Source organism: Lepidochelys olivacea (genome assembly GCF_965140295.1).
Source record: "Lepidochelys olivacea isolate rLepOli2 genome assembly, chromosome: 1".
Taxonomy (NCBI): domain Eukaryota; kingdom Metazoa; phylum Chordata; order Testudines; family Cheloniidae; genus Lepidochelys; species Lepidochelys olivacea.
The window spans coordinates 327,652,918-327,667,476 of record NC_140411.1 but is presented as its reverse complement, the minus strand read 5'-3'; the positions used below and the strand labels follow the sequence as shown (position 1 = coordinate 327,667,476).

The following is a 14,559-nucleotide window of genomic DNA, read 5'->3' as shown; positions in this document are numbered from 1 at the left end:
CCGCATAAATCTGAGCTGACTCTGGGGCATGGTTGAAATTTTCCAGCAGAACAGATTTCCATCAGGAAACTGTTGATGGGGCTGGGAGGAACCATATCTACTTTTGTGTCTGTATCATGCCTAGAATGACATGTCCCTGATCTTGACTGGGGCCTCTGGGCACTTCAGAATGTAAGTAATAATTCATAAAAATAATACTGAAGATTTTTGGGGTCCATGGCTGTGCTTAGCATTATGATCCCCACTGAAAAAGAAATAAAGAGAGCCTCCAACACTCTGGTTCTTCCCTATTACTGCACAGAGAGTGGGCCTCTGGTAGCTCATTTACCCAAACCTACTCCCTCGATGGAACTGAGAGAAACCAGACTGAGGAATCCTCTCGTGGCCCACTTTCCGCCCACCCTCATCTGCTGAAATAAAGTCCTGGAAGTGAAGCCTCTTATTTCTGCCCACTACAATAAATGGATCTGTATTCACCACGTAACTAAAAGCCTCATTCGAAATTAAAATAAAAATAATTTGAGATGATTAAGAAAGTTTTTATTCTTATTTTGTGGTGTCCTACATTCAGGGTTTGAATAATATTAAAAGCTTCGTGACTTTGGGAAGAGCATTTTCCCAGTTGGTCCTCAATGGGGATGCCCTGCATCCAGACGCTTGTCCTGGACTGGGTACTGAATCCCTGGAATTGGGCCTTAACGAATACAAGAAAAATAACTATGACAGCAGAAATAGTAACACGCGAAAAGGAAAACAAACTTCAAAACTCTGAGACATGGAATTTGAAAAGAGAGATTAAAATTGAAGAGACACTTGTTTAAAGAAGACAAAAAGCTTTTTGTCATTAAAACGGACAGCCCAGATTTCAGATGCAGCAAGACATGGAACTGATATAACAGAAAATGTTATTTAGATTATAGAAATTAATCCAGCAGAACTTTAAATATGATGGACTGATAATTTTCTTGTGATTCTCAATTGAGATCTCTTTCTTCCACATCATGTCTCATATTGGGTACCTGACAGGAGGTCTATGAAGATTGGTAGCGATTCATGTTCTGTAATATACTTAGGGTTTTTTTACATTTATCTTTTCTGCAGAGTTCTTAAAGTTATTTTGCTAAAGTAAATTATGACAAACGGCTGGAATTGGAAAAAGATTATTACCAATTACTTTCTCATGATATAGCTCACTGATCACTTTTGCATCATGAGTGCATTTTCTTAAGTCTGTTCCATACATATTAAGCCAGATTCTCAGCCCTGTTACAGCTACTCTGTTCCACTCCAGTGGTGCAAAGCAGCTGTAAAGCTACCTTAACAGCACCTTGAAAATTTCCCTTGTGTAAGGGGAATACCTGAATGGTGTGGTACCAGTGTAGTGGTTCCTATATGCCCCTTTCCATTCTGTGATGCAGGAGGCATGTCAGGGGAAAAGAGGAATGGTCATGGCATCCTTAGGAGCCTCTGGCAGCCAATTAAACTTAGAGTAGCTGTTCCTAGTTGAGTCTCAGGACCAGCCCAGCCTTCCAGAAACCTAAGGATCAGGGATCCTCCACCACTTAGCTATACAAAGTATAGCATACAAATTATACAAAGTCTCAAGGATCTGGCCTATTGATTCTTGGCATGCACCAGGTCATTCCTTTATGATCTCATTTTATAGAAAACACTTTAATAATAGAAGGGGAGCTCTAAACTCCCTTTCGTGAGATTATTAGAAAACTGACATCATTAGTTATTTGTATTGTGGTAGCCTCTAGAGCCCTCAATCAGGTGTTGGGCTCTGTACACATATATAACAAGGACAGTCCCTGCTCCAGATGGCTTACATCTAAGTAAATGGTAATGGACAACAGGTAAACATAACCAAGAGTCAAGGGAGCATGTTAACAGTGAGATACAGCAGAACACTTCTTTTATGAACTAACTGGGGATCAGGCAGTTAATAAAATTGAAAAGTTCAGAAAATGTAACATCTCAAACTTACAATAGGTCCTTAAGTTGCTGTATGGTGCACTGCATTGCTTTCTTCTTGTCTTTCAAACCACTGCAAAGTGATTTCCAATGCATTAAAGGCATCGGAATGTGAAGGGATGTCAACTTGGTCTTCATCAACATCACTTGGCAAAGCAAACTTTTTTTCTTTTCCATTGGGAAAAAGGGTTTGTATAACTGGTCATTGGTAAGATTGGTGTCTGTAAAATCAAGGTTGTACTGTAATTATGATTAGTGTAATAAGCAGAAGTCATAGCACACAAGCCATTGCCAAGAGTTTTGTAGGCATCATGACAGAGAGGAATTTTAAGGAGGGATCTGAAGGAGAACAAGGTAGCAGCTTTGTGGATTTTTAATATGAAGTTTCTTCCATGCATACAGAGTGGCAGAGGAGAAAGCAGGAAAGTGGTTGAAGGAAAACTGGACAGATGGTCAAAGAAGGCCTTTCTGCAGCATTCAACACTGTTGATTGTAAGATACTGCGGTCTTGCCTGAGAGAGGTAGCCAGGGCCATACACTAAAATGGTTTGAGTTCTTCCTGGAGAGATGAACCCAACAAACAGTGATGGGAAACTGCACCTTCATCACTAAACCCCTCCCTTGTAGAGTCTTGCAAGGATCAATTCTCTGTTCCTATTCAACATCTACATGAAGTCACTAGGTGAAAACTGGCCAGACAACATGGATTCAGGTGACAGCAATATGTAGCTCACATGCTGCTCTACTTACCCTTCACCACATATAACTATATCATTACCACCAAGGTGGCTCTGTGCTTGGATGAGAGCAGCTCATAGATGAAGAACTGCTGACTGAAGCTGGGCCCAAGGAAAACTGAGGTGATACTAGTGGGGAGATAAATATAGTTTGAGGAGTTAGCAGTCACATCTCTTTTGGGGCCTTTGGTTGAAGATACATACCCACAATTGGTCAGGTCAGTCAGTAGCTTAGGAGCATTCCTTCATTCCTCACCGATGCTAAGCTCTCACAAAACAGCATCTGTAACACTTTGTACCATCTCTGGTTGTCTAGGAGACGCCGTCCCACCATGGTAAACAATGACCTGGCCTCATTCACGCCTTTTGTCACGTTTGGCTGGACTCCAGCAATGTAATATGCCTAGGCATGAAACCTTCAGTTGCTTAGGGAACTCCAATTGGTGCAGAACACTGCAGCGTGTCTCTTCAGCAACGTTGGCCACCACAAACACACAGAGGCAGATTAAGATGTATTGGGGTCCTTAGCACAAAGAACATGTGGGGTCCCCCACACCCTGGAGGCCCAGGAGCACCAGAACTGAGCGGTCCAGGACCACACTCCCCCTCACTTTTTAGTCTTGGGCGAGTGCAGAGTGGTGGTGGCAGGGGCTGTGCTTCGCAGCAACGGAGCTGATAAAGTGATCAGCTCCCCTGCCACAAGGCCCAGCCTTTTGCTAGTAGTGCCACCAGCCTTTTCCCGGTGGGGGGCTGAGGTGGGCCTTCGCCCCTGTCACCACCCAGCCCCTCCTCTTCCGCCCCCAAGACCCTGCCCCTTGGCAGGCCAGAAGCCAGAGCTGAGCAGTGGTAAGAGCCACCCAGGGAGCCCAGATCACTGTGGGGAGCCCCAGACCTTCCACTTGCCCTGGGCAGCACACCTTGTGGGGTGGGGACGTGGGCATGGGGCTGCTCTCAGGCCCCCTGGCCCCCATCCAGGGCAGGTGGAGGGTCCAGAGCTTCCCACTGCGGACTGGACTCTCTGGGCAGCCCTTACCACTGCCTGCCTTGGCCAGTGGAGCTGGGCCCTAGGGGGAAGAGGAGAAACAGGGGGCAGGGCCACAGTTCCGGTCCCCCAATTCTACGTAAGTTCCTGTTGGGGCCCCCAAATTGGCACGGGGCCCATGCGTTAATCCATCAGTGCAAACACATCAGACTTGTCCTCTGCTCCCTACACTGGCTTCCCATGGAATATCAAATGAAGTTCAAGGTCTCAGTCCTTACCTTCAATGCATTCAATGGCCTAGAGGCTCAGTGTTTCTAACCTATCAGCTAAAGCTCTGGGATGAAGACTGTGATTGACAACTCTACTCCTCTGGCACCATGAAACTTTCTACAACAAGGGTAAAGCTTGTTTGTGCAGGAGGCAGAGCTTTTTCAGGGGGATGGCCCACAATTGCAGACTCAATTCCACCATAACAAACCTCACTACTTTCTGCTCTAAGTACAAGGCATATATCTTTGACCTTGCCTTCTCTAACATACATAGAAGACCATCTGTATAAATATTATGAAACAAATAAATATATATAAATTTTTAAAAATTATAACAAAAAAATTCTACTGCATGCACTTCTGCACATGGGGAGAGGATGAGAGAACAAACGTGTCAGATATCAGTCATGCTGCTTAATGCACTACTGGAAAGTACTTGGATACTATTGTGATGAACATACGTAAGAACCTATACAGAATAGAAGGCTGGCATCATAGGCAAAGTGCAGACAGAGATCAATGGCTTGATAACATAAAAGATGATAGGGTGAAGGTATGCTGTGAAGGGCCTTAAAAGTGAAGACAAATACAGTAGTTTGTGTCTGATGCAGTGAAAAGGGGAAGAAGTGGAGAAAGGCAAAGAGAGGAGTAATGTAGTTGGCTTGACAAGCCATGAAGACGATCTTAGTAGCAGTACTTGAAACAGGGTGGGGGCGGGGGCAAGATGACATTTACCGAGGCCAGAAAAGAGGATGTATTTAGTCCTGTCCATACTCTCAGTTAACACAACTTAAAAGTAAGTAGCATAGTTTGCATCCACATGATGCAGTTTTTGAAATGGTATTCAAATCTTTCTAATTTAAACATGGTTTATTTCTTTTCCAGTAAATGTTAGATACATCTGATATGGTTCCCAGAGGGCCACTGTAGACAGTGTAACTGATGCATGGCCACCCATGACTGACTGACCATCCATTTCTCATATATTTCTATTGTGGCCCTCACCATAGTATCTCTGTGCTGAACAAGTTAAATTAGATCTGCCTGCTGTCTGTCTGTATAGGGCTACCTAGTGGAGTCTGGACATTATTTCTTCTGGGTTCTGGAAAGCTCTACTTTATTATTATTATTTTCTTGACTGGTTATACTGAGAAAGCTTTAGCAAGGAGTTGGATCATGCAGTGTCTTGCACTGGTGTGAGGGGTGGTGGAGGAGGGAAGGACAAGGCCACACTGCACTTTAAAACGTATTGAATGACTGCCTTCTGTTGCTTGGGCAATCCTTTGGGGTGGAATGGCTGGGTAGCCATAAGGCCCCCCCACCGCGTTCTTGGGTGTCTGGGTGAGGAGACTATGGAACTTGGGGAGGAGGGTGGTTGGTTACACAGGGGCTATAGTAGCGGTCTGTGGTCCTGCTGCCTTTCCTGCAGCTCAACCATATGCTGGAGCATATAAGTTTGATCCTCCAGCAGCCTGAGCATTGACTCCTGCCTTCTTTCAGCAAGCTGGCACCACCTACCATCTTCAGCCCGCCACGTCGCCTCGCGGACATATTGTGTTGTCTTGCACTCTGAGATTGTCTGTGTCTACGTATTTTGCTGTGCTCTGTCAGTGTGGGAGGATAGCATGAGATCAGAGAACATTTCATCACTAGTACGTTTTTTTGCCTTCTAATCTTCGCTAGCCTCTGGGAAGGAGAAACATATGCAGCTGGTGGAGGAAAAAAAAGGGCGAGTGGTAGTTAAAAAGACACATTTTATAGGACAATGGGTACACTCTTTCAAGGCAAACCTTGCTGTTAACATTACATAGCACATGTGCTTTCATTACAAGGTCACATTTTGCCTCTTATTGAGGGTATGCCGGTTTGGTGAGAGAGATCACTCACGCAGGGCCAGGCAGTAGAATTCAGCTTGCAGACAGCCACGGTAAGGCACAGTCTTTTGGCTTCTTTAACTTTCATAACATGTGGGAATGGTTTCAAACAGCAGTGCCCTCATTTCCCATATGAAGTAGCCATTGGGTTGGCCATTAAAAATGGGTTGGCAGTTTAAAAGGAGGGGCTGCGGTTTCCTGGTTCATGTGCAGCAGAAACCCAACTAACCCTCCCTCCCTCCACCCCCAATTCTCTGGGATGATGGCTTCACCCCTCCCCCCACCGCATGGTTAACAGCAGGAAAGATTTCTGTTCAGCCACAGGCAAACAGCCCACCAGGAACGGGCACCTCTGAATGTCTGCTTACTAAAACCACCCTATTTCAACCAGGTGACCATGAATGATATCACTCTCCTGAGGGTAACACAGAGAGATAAAGAACGGATGTTGTTTGAATGCCAGCAAACACCGGCACAATACACTGCAATGCTTTGTTCTGCAATGATTCCCGACTACGTGCTACTGGCCTGTTGTGGTAAAGTGTCCTACCATGGAGGACAGAATAAGGTTGCCCTCCCCAGAAATGACCGCCTTTTGCAAAGGCTTTGGGAGTACATCCAGGAGAGCTTTATGGAGATGTCCCTAGAGGATTTCCACTCCATCCCCAGACACATTAACAGACTTTTCCAGTAGCTGTACTGGCAGCGAATGCCAGGGCAAATTAATCATTAAACACGCTTGCTTTTAAACCATGTATAATATTTACAAAAGGTACACACCCCCGAAGTCATCTCCGCCTTCAGGGTCTGGGAGCCTGCCTTGGCTGGGTTCGGGGGTACTGGGTCCAGGTCCAGGGTGATAAACAGATCCTGGCTGTTGGGGAAACTGGTTTCCCTGCTTCCTTGTTGTGAGCTATCTTCCTTGCCCCCAAAACCCGCTTCCATGTTGCCTCCCACTCCTTGGAGTGAGTCAAAGCACAGGGTTGGGGTAGTGGTGGCTGCACCCCCTAGAATGGCATGCAGCTCATCATAAAAGCGGTATGTCTGGGGCTCTGAATCGGATTGGCCGTTTGCCTCTCTGGTTTTTTGGTAGGCTTGCCTGAGCTCCTTAATTTTCACGCAGCACTGCTGCGGGTCCCTGTTATAGCCTCTGTCCTTCATGCCACTGGAGATTTTTTCAAATATTTTGGCATTTCGTCTTTTCGAATGGAGTTCTGCCAGCACGGATTTGTCTCCCCCTACAGTGATCAGATCCCGTACCTCCTGTTCGGTCCATGCTGGAGCTCTTCAGCGATTCTGGGACTGCATAGTCTCCTGTGATGATGACCTCTGCATGGTGACCTGTGCAGTTGAGCTCGCCACGCTGGATGAACAGGAAATGAGATTCAAAAGTTCACGGGTCTTTTCCTGTCTACCTGGCCAGTGCATCTGAGTTGAGAGCGCTGTCCAGAACGGTCACAACTGAGCACTCTGAGATAGCTCCCGGAGGCCAATACCGTTGAATTGCGTCCACAGTACCCCAAATTCAACCTGGCAAGGCCATTTTCAGTGCTAATCCCCTTGTCAGGGGTGGAGTAAAGAAATCGATTTTAAGAGCCCTTTAAGATGGAAAAAAGGGCTTTGTCGTGTGGACGGGTGCAGGGTTAAATCGAGATAACGCTGCTAAATTCGACCTAAACTCGTAGCGTAGACCAGGCCAAAGTGTGTGAGGCGATATCTTTTATTGGACCAGCTTCTACTGGTGAGTAAGAGACGCGCTTCCAAGCTTACACAGAGCTCTTCTTCAGGTCTGGGAAAGGCACTCAGAGTGTCACTGCTAAGTACAAGGTGGAACAGATCATTTAGTATAAGTAGTTTACACAGTCCCTTGAAACATGTGTTAACTCCTTATGCCAAACCATCTGTTCCACCTTGTATTTAGCAGTGACACGGAGTACCTTTCCCAGACCTGAAGAAGAGCTCTGTGTAAGCTTGAAAGCGCGTCTCTTACTCACCAGTAGAAGTTGGTCCAATAAAAGATATCACCTCACCCACCTCGTCTGGACTGAGAGTTTTCTCACTGACTTTAGGGGGAACTGGACTGGCCCTTTAGCCAGCACGCTGCACCGTGCTCACCTAGTTTTGCACACTGCTTCATCGATGGGGTTAAATTGTTCAAAGTCCACCTGCTAATTCTCGCTCATGCCAATGAGACCTTCGAAATCTTTCCCGCTGTTGAACAACCTCCCCTCCCCGCAGTGCGCTGCAGATCCACTGTGCTGGCTAAACCAGTCCCACAAAGCGCCAACGCAGGAAAAGGCTCTGACTGAATCCGATTGGCAAGAGTCAATCCTGGAAACGGGTCTCACAGACACACGGTCCCGCTGCAGCTCTGACAAGGCCGCCAGGATGTTCCCAGCTCCCCGCGCCGCCTGAACGGGTAACAAAGAAACTGCAGGTGGGAGCATCTGGGGATGATTTATTTGCCTTTGTCCCAGAGCTGACGCGCGGGGGGGGACGTTTTTAAACAAGCTGGAGGAGGGGGGAGAAGGAGACTGTAAGTGTCTCAGGGAAACGCACGCAGCACAACCCTTCCTCCGGGGCGGAGCGGCTCTGCTGCCTCGAAATGGCTGCAGCCTGCCCCAGGAGCGGAGACGGGGCCGCGCTGCGCCTTGTTTACCCTGGCCCAGCCGGCTCCTTGCAGCAGCGGCGTCCGAAGGGCAAGAGGCCGAGCTCCGTGGGAAGAGGGCGGGTGTCCGCAGGGGGCTGGGCTGATGACACTGAGAAGGGGGCCGTGTCCTGCCTGCGCCCTCCCCCGGCTCCGGACTGGAGCAGCAGTCACAGACGCGCGCTCCGGTCCAGGCCAGCCGCAGCAGCAGCGCCCTGGACTGAGGCCGAGCCCAGGGCGGACACGTGCGGCAGCCCCGCAGCTCCGGCCGGGGACCCGCTCCATGTTGTTGACTCCCTGCGGCCGCCGCCTCCTGCCGCTCGCTCTCCCTTGCCGGCGGCAGTGGCAAGCTCCGGGTAAGCGTCCCCCACCGCCGCCTCGCCCGGCCTCGGGGCTGCCTGCCCCGCCGCCCGCGTGGGAACCGGCGCGGCCCGGAGGGCGACGCTCTCCCCCCAGCCCCGCAGGACTGTTTGCCCGACTCGGGAGGAGCCTCTCCCCGCTCCCGCAGGCGCGCAGCCGCCTGCCGTGGTACGCTCTGGGTGGCTCCCAGACTCCCCTCGTGGGGCTGTGGGCGAGAGTTTGTGCCCGGTTTCTTCATCGGGGTTGGGCGGGCACATGGATGCCCCCTTCCCCCCCCCCGCCAGCTGCATTGGGTGGCACTGCCACGTGGTTGCGCAGGAGTGGAAACAAATGTGGCTCAGTGACTTCTAAGCTGCACCCCATGGCTGCCCTTCCCTTCAGTGTGGAGACATGGCCCACAGAGTGCGGACAGATCCTGCCCTGTGCTCCTCCGTGGCCAGGGCTAGGTTAAAACAACTCTGCTACTCCAGAATGTAACTGCCTCTCGAAAAAAACTTCCCTCCCCCCTCATTCGGCTCCTTGCTGTAACCCCTCTTCTCTCTTGTAAATTGCCTATATAGTGCTAGGGCTCAGCGGCCTCAATTTAGATCCCCTCTGGGATCAACCCTTCTTACCTTATTTTCCTTCCTCCCTTGAGTCCTTGATTTCTCTCTCTCCCCACTCCCCCCCCAGGAAATCTGTCTGTGGGTAATCAGATGCCTGCTGCCCTTCCTCACCCAGTGTGGGGCTCAGATCCCTTCCAATGATCATCCTGGCTCTTTTTGATCCAAGTGGTTTCCAGAGCATGGAGAATTGCATGCTGGGATCTTTAGCAACTTGCATCTCTGTAGAAAAGATTAACACAACTGAACTCACTTCTGTTTTATAAAAGATACAGGCCTGCTAACAGTAATTCCAAACAGTGGGCCCCCACACATGCACAAGCCACACCCGCGCGGATGCGGTCTGCCTGACATTTGGGCGGTGCTGCACCTGTGCTGGCTGGTGCCCAACGAGATGCTAGGCATGCTCTTTTGGCGTGATTAGGGCTTCTATATGCCTGCCCAGTAGGGTTGCCAACTGTCTAATCACACAAACCCAGAGACCCTTCCCCTGCCCCGCCTCTTCCTGAGACCATACCCCTGTCCTGCCTCTTCTCTGAGGCCCTGCCCCCTACTCGCTCCATCCCCCCCCTCTGTTGCTCACTCTCCCCCACCCTCACTCACTTTCACCAGGCTGGTGCAGGGGGTTGGGGTGCAGGGTGTGGGCTCTGGGAGGGAGTTTGGGTGCGGGCTCTGGGAGGGGAGTGTGGGAGGGGGTGTGGGCTCTAGGCAGAGGGTTGGGGTGTAGGAGGGAGTCGGGGTTGGCGCTTACCTCAGGCGGCTGCCAAAAGCAACTGGCACACCCCTCTCGCAGCGGCTCCTAGGCTGGGAGCCCAGGGGGTCTCCACTCGCTGCTGCCTGCGGGCACTGCCCCCGCAGCTCCCAATGGCTGCAGTTCCAGGCCAACGGGAGCTTCGGGGCAGGGGCAGCGCCCGGAGACCCCCTCCCCAGGGGCCGCAGGGACATTGGCCGCTTCCAGGAGTGGCATAGAGTGTGGGCAAGCAGGAAGCCTGCCTTAGCCCTGCTGTGCTGCCGGCAGCGGCCCTTTTAAGTCGCCTGGGCCCTTGGGCAATTGCCCCCTTTGCTCCTCCCATCAGTGGGCCTGAAAATATAGGAGTAGCAATTGTGCACCTGGCAATTTGCCATGTTCCCCTTAGTTGGGCAATATTTGGGCCATCCCTGCTAAGTATAACGTTTAAATTATATGGATTGCACACTGTTTCCTGCAGTTGACTGAGGCATCTGCTTCCTAGACTCTCCTGTATCATTGTACCATGATACCATTTACTGTCTCATCTAATTTCCTGCTTCATTTGACAGAGAGCCTGCTCTGTGCTTTACATATGAATGTTAAAATTCTTCATTTTATCTCTTTAAAGTTCAGTCTCCATAAAACTTTGGCCTCTACTGAAATTGCCAACAAGGGTGCAGGCTCTGTGATGTGGACACCAGTCCACTGGTACCTGGACTAAGACAATCAAACAGCTGTCAAATAGTAACAACCTTTTCTCACTAGTGACCTGTACAAGTGAAAGACTGTCTCTGTCTTAATCACTTTTGAGCCATCTAGTCCCTCAAGTAATTAATTTTTCAAATATTTTCTCATATGGTGGACAGCATTTTCCAATTGGTATTTGTTTGTCCCCTGTTCTTAGACTAGGGAATCTATGATACCTGTCTAAATCTCTAGTTACTGCGGGGTGGGATTAGAAACACCTAACACACACTTAACAGACCAACAGGTCGACTTCCTTTGGCAGGCTTCCCAATGGATTGTAGCCCTGCAAGGTTTCAGTGCATTGTAAGTGATGACTCCCCCCACCCCCTGCCAGGAGGGTGGAATCTGTGTTAAAAGACATGCTCTTCTCTCTTACAGATACCTGCAAAAGCCCTGCTGTGTAAATGCTTGGTAGTTGGAGGGGTTTGGGATGAAAGGGGAAAGGGAGCAGCTTTTCTGTGGTAATCAACTAAAGCTAAATCAATATCAGCCTCTCTTAAACCTATTTAAGAGTACCTATACAAGGAGTTTGCACCAATTTAACTACATCAATTTAGAAACCAGTTTATTAAATGGATGTAATTTCTGTTTGTAGTCCAGATATTAGCATTTCAATCTTACAGAAAACTTTATTTAAAAATAGTTTTAATGAGAATTTTTAAAAGGTATAATCACTTCTGTTGGTTATGATTTTATAAAAGCTTTTTATAAAGTTTAAATTTGGGGCCAGATTGAAGCTGATGTTATCCACTGAAAGGTATGAAGAAATACAAGGTTTGGTAACTCTATTTTGCTTGCTTTCTTCCATTCTTTCCTTTAGTGGTCTTATTCCTTTGGTATTATTTATTATTATTTATAGTTTTATAATAATAATAAACAATCCCTTTCTTGTTTCACTTTTGTTGTTTCTTCGTTCTTTGTTTTATTCATTAGTTCTTCATTTTAGTTGATTATTTTAAATGTTTGTAAAGCAGCTTTCTCTCTGATTTATTTGTAACTTAATATAATCCTTTTGGTTGTTTATTTTTAGAGCAACATTTACATTTGGAGCTAAAGAAAATTTTAAAATTAACTAGGGAAAAACAAGTAGTGGCTGGAAAAGTGATTATTTTTCCATAATAATTGTTTCTTAATTATTTTTTCATAATAAAAATTTCAGAGTACTTATATTATGCATGGCTAGTTCTGGTCAGTTTCAGGACAGCTGACAATTGAGTAGGTGACAAGATGTATCTAGCCTGTAATGTTAGTCTTCCTTAAATTATAGATTTTTAAAATTTTCAAGTGGGAGATGTTATCTAATGATTGAGGAAGTTTCTAGAAGATTGGTTTGTGCCCTGACTGAACTATTTGCTGGCAACAAATGATTTTTGTTCTCTCTTCAAAAATCTATGTGTATATTGTTGGGGTGATATAGAGAAGCAGGTATTGTGTCTGTTCTGTGTACAGTTGTGGGGATTTTGATCTCCAGGGCTATTAATCTGGCACCTTTGACAAGCACTAAACTCTCATACAAATCCCTTAAAAGAAATAATAATTACAAACAATCAATCAAAAACCCTTAGTTAGCCTTGCGTTTGGTTACCTGCTGCAGATTCTGCAGTACTTGAGCAAGTTAATTTATTATAGGCTAGCACTGAGGTCAATAAAGGTCCACATTGGTGTGTCTTTTCTGTTTTCTGTGTTTTTCTTAACTTCTTCAGTCTGGCTGTGTCTTAGTTTCTGTGGCTGTTCTCTTACAGTTTCATGGCATCCAGCTTCTGTAGGCATCCCTGTTAAAAGTGTGTTTTTTGTTTTTTATCTTATTAGTAATACAAAACTATTTTTTCAGTTTCTTTGTGTATCTAAGCATCAGTGCTCTTTTTTAATCTTAACTGTTATCCAGTTACACAATATCCTTTCTATAATATGATGCACAGAACTAGGAAGTCCTTTGTAAAGTGCCTTATTTACCTCTATTTGTGTTCTATTTATGGTGATAATTTTCACTGAGGAGTGTGGAAAGAGCTTTTATAAGCATCATAAACACTGAGCCACAAGTTCAGGGTCAACTTATTGTTTCCATGGGGAAAATTGCACAGAAGGGCTAGGAATATCTGTGTATTTCAGCTTGTGGAGTTTTTATAGAATCAGTGGGGGTATGTGATTTCTCCCCATACTCCCATTCCGCTGGAATGAGTAAGGAGCATAATATTCCAGATCTTTGGGGTGCCCCAAGTACTTTGGGGCAATCTCATAGATCTTGGGACCTATGGAGAACCTTTGACCCATTTATCATCCTAGGTGTTATAATAATTTTTTAATTATAAAACAGTTATCAATAACAGTTAAATTATCAAACAGTTATCCCTTTCTTCTCCAGCCCCCAAAGTTCTGTTCCTGCTGGCCCACAAGTGGACAGTGAAGCAGTCAGTGAAGAGAATCAAGCGCTCAGTTCCACAAGAGTGAGTAGATACAGCCCTCTCTCCAGGATTTATTTCATTCGCTCCCTGCTTGACCCTCCACTCTCAGGGTTTCCTTTACCTCACCCCTGGTGACTCATTGGTCAGAACTTTGTGAGTTTAGGAAGAAGAATAGGAGTGCTTTCTGGGAACAGAAGAGATGAAATAATATACAGGCTGGGCGGGGGAGTACATTGAACCATTGTGTCTGAATTATTGATGCACACAGGATGAATTCTTTTAGGAAGGGGGAACAATACAAAGTAGTCAGATTTAGCTATAGTGAGATACGGAGAGCAGGAAAGCCCATGTGGCCAGCTGTATGATAGTTGAGCACTGGCACTATCATAGCAGTTGAAAATAAGGAGAGCTGGCAAGGGAAGAGGCCAGATTTGCTGGAGGTGTTGCATCATTCTTCTCCAGTGCCAGCTGGGAGAGATTCCAGGAGTACCCATTCTGGAAAACTTTGAAAAACTGGTGCTACCTAAAAATGTGACCACCTTCCTTCCCCTGTCTTTCATAAAGACAAACATAAATCACTTATTCTCCCCTTGGTGCGGTACGGTGTGTCTTCCCTGATCCTTTCACTCTCATTTCCTTATATAACCCCAAAATCTTTTCTGGAAGTAGTCCTTTCCTGTCTGAGGCCTTATCAACACTAGAAAATGTTTGCCAGTAGAAATATACCAAGATAGCTATAAAGGAAAGCCCCACGACTGGAGATGCATTTTATACCAGCAAATTAGTTCTTTTGCTGGTATATCTTATACCAGTTGTCTAAATGAAATGATCTGTCCTGGCAAAAGGACTTTTTTACCAGTATAACTGCATCTATGCCAGGGCTTTTGCCGGAACAGCCATGTTGGTTAGGGGTGTGATTCCCCCCCTCCCCCGACCCTCCATATCAACGTAGCTATGCAGCAAAACTTTTAAGTATAGACCAGGCCTGAGCCTGACACAATGTATTGTTTGTCAGGAGTGCTTTTTTCTGTCTTTCTCGGTCAGGATCTCTAATCCTAATCCTTTACTCCCCCTTCCCTGCGTTGTTCCTCTGCTGAGACTACTGAGTTTGCCAAGTGTACCTTCTTGGTAGCTGTATCTTTGCATGTAGTTTAACTTACACCTGTGCAAATCCATTGACTCTGGGGTTGCCCAGGTATAGCAGCTTGATGCAGAATTTGCTGCTTTTTGTT

The 14,559-nt window shown here is 46.8% G+C and overlaps 1 protein-coding gene and 1 long non-coding RNA gene across 7 annotated transcripts in view; one reads left to right on the top strand and one right to left on the bottom strand.

The window, feature by feature from the left end:
* Window positions 1-560: 560 nt before the first annotated feature.
* Window positions 561-7,565, bottom strand: LOC311515831. Its single transcript, XR_014710240.1, has 4 exons — window positions 6,620-7,565; window positions 5,484-5,674; window positions 1,991-2,198; window positions 561-694 (listed from the first exon to the last, which is right to left on the bottom strand). It is a non-coding gene; the product is annotated as an uncharacterized lncRNA (long non-coding RNA).
* A 289-nt stretch (window positions 7,566-7,854) lies between these two features.
* The window catches only part of PUS7 (pseudouridine synthase 7), a 47,432-nt gene continuing 40,727 nt past the window's right edge, over window positions 7,855-14,559 (top strand). Inside the window, exons 1-3 of one of the 6 annotated variants that reach the window (XM_084619118.1) lie at window positions 8,324-8,842; window positions 11,304-11,325; window positions 13,269-13,369. In XM_084619118.1, coding sequence (XP_084475244.1) covers window positions 8,445-8,842; window positions 11,304-11,325; window positions 13,269-13,369 — 521 coding nt within the window. In that variant the 5' untranslated portion in view covers window positions 8,324-8,444. Of the gene's footprint in view, window positions 8,277-8,321; window positions 8,843-11,303; window positions 11,326-13,268; window positions 13,370-14,559 lie in introns of those variants that run through there. The other 5 variants (XM_084619115.1, XM_084619116.1, XM_084619117.1 and 2 more) reach the window with 5 other exon arrangements.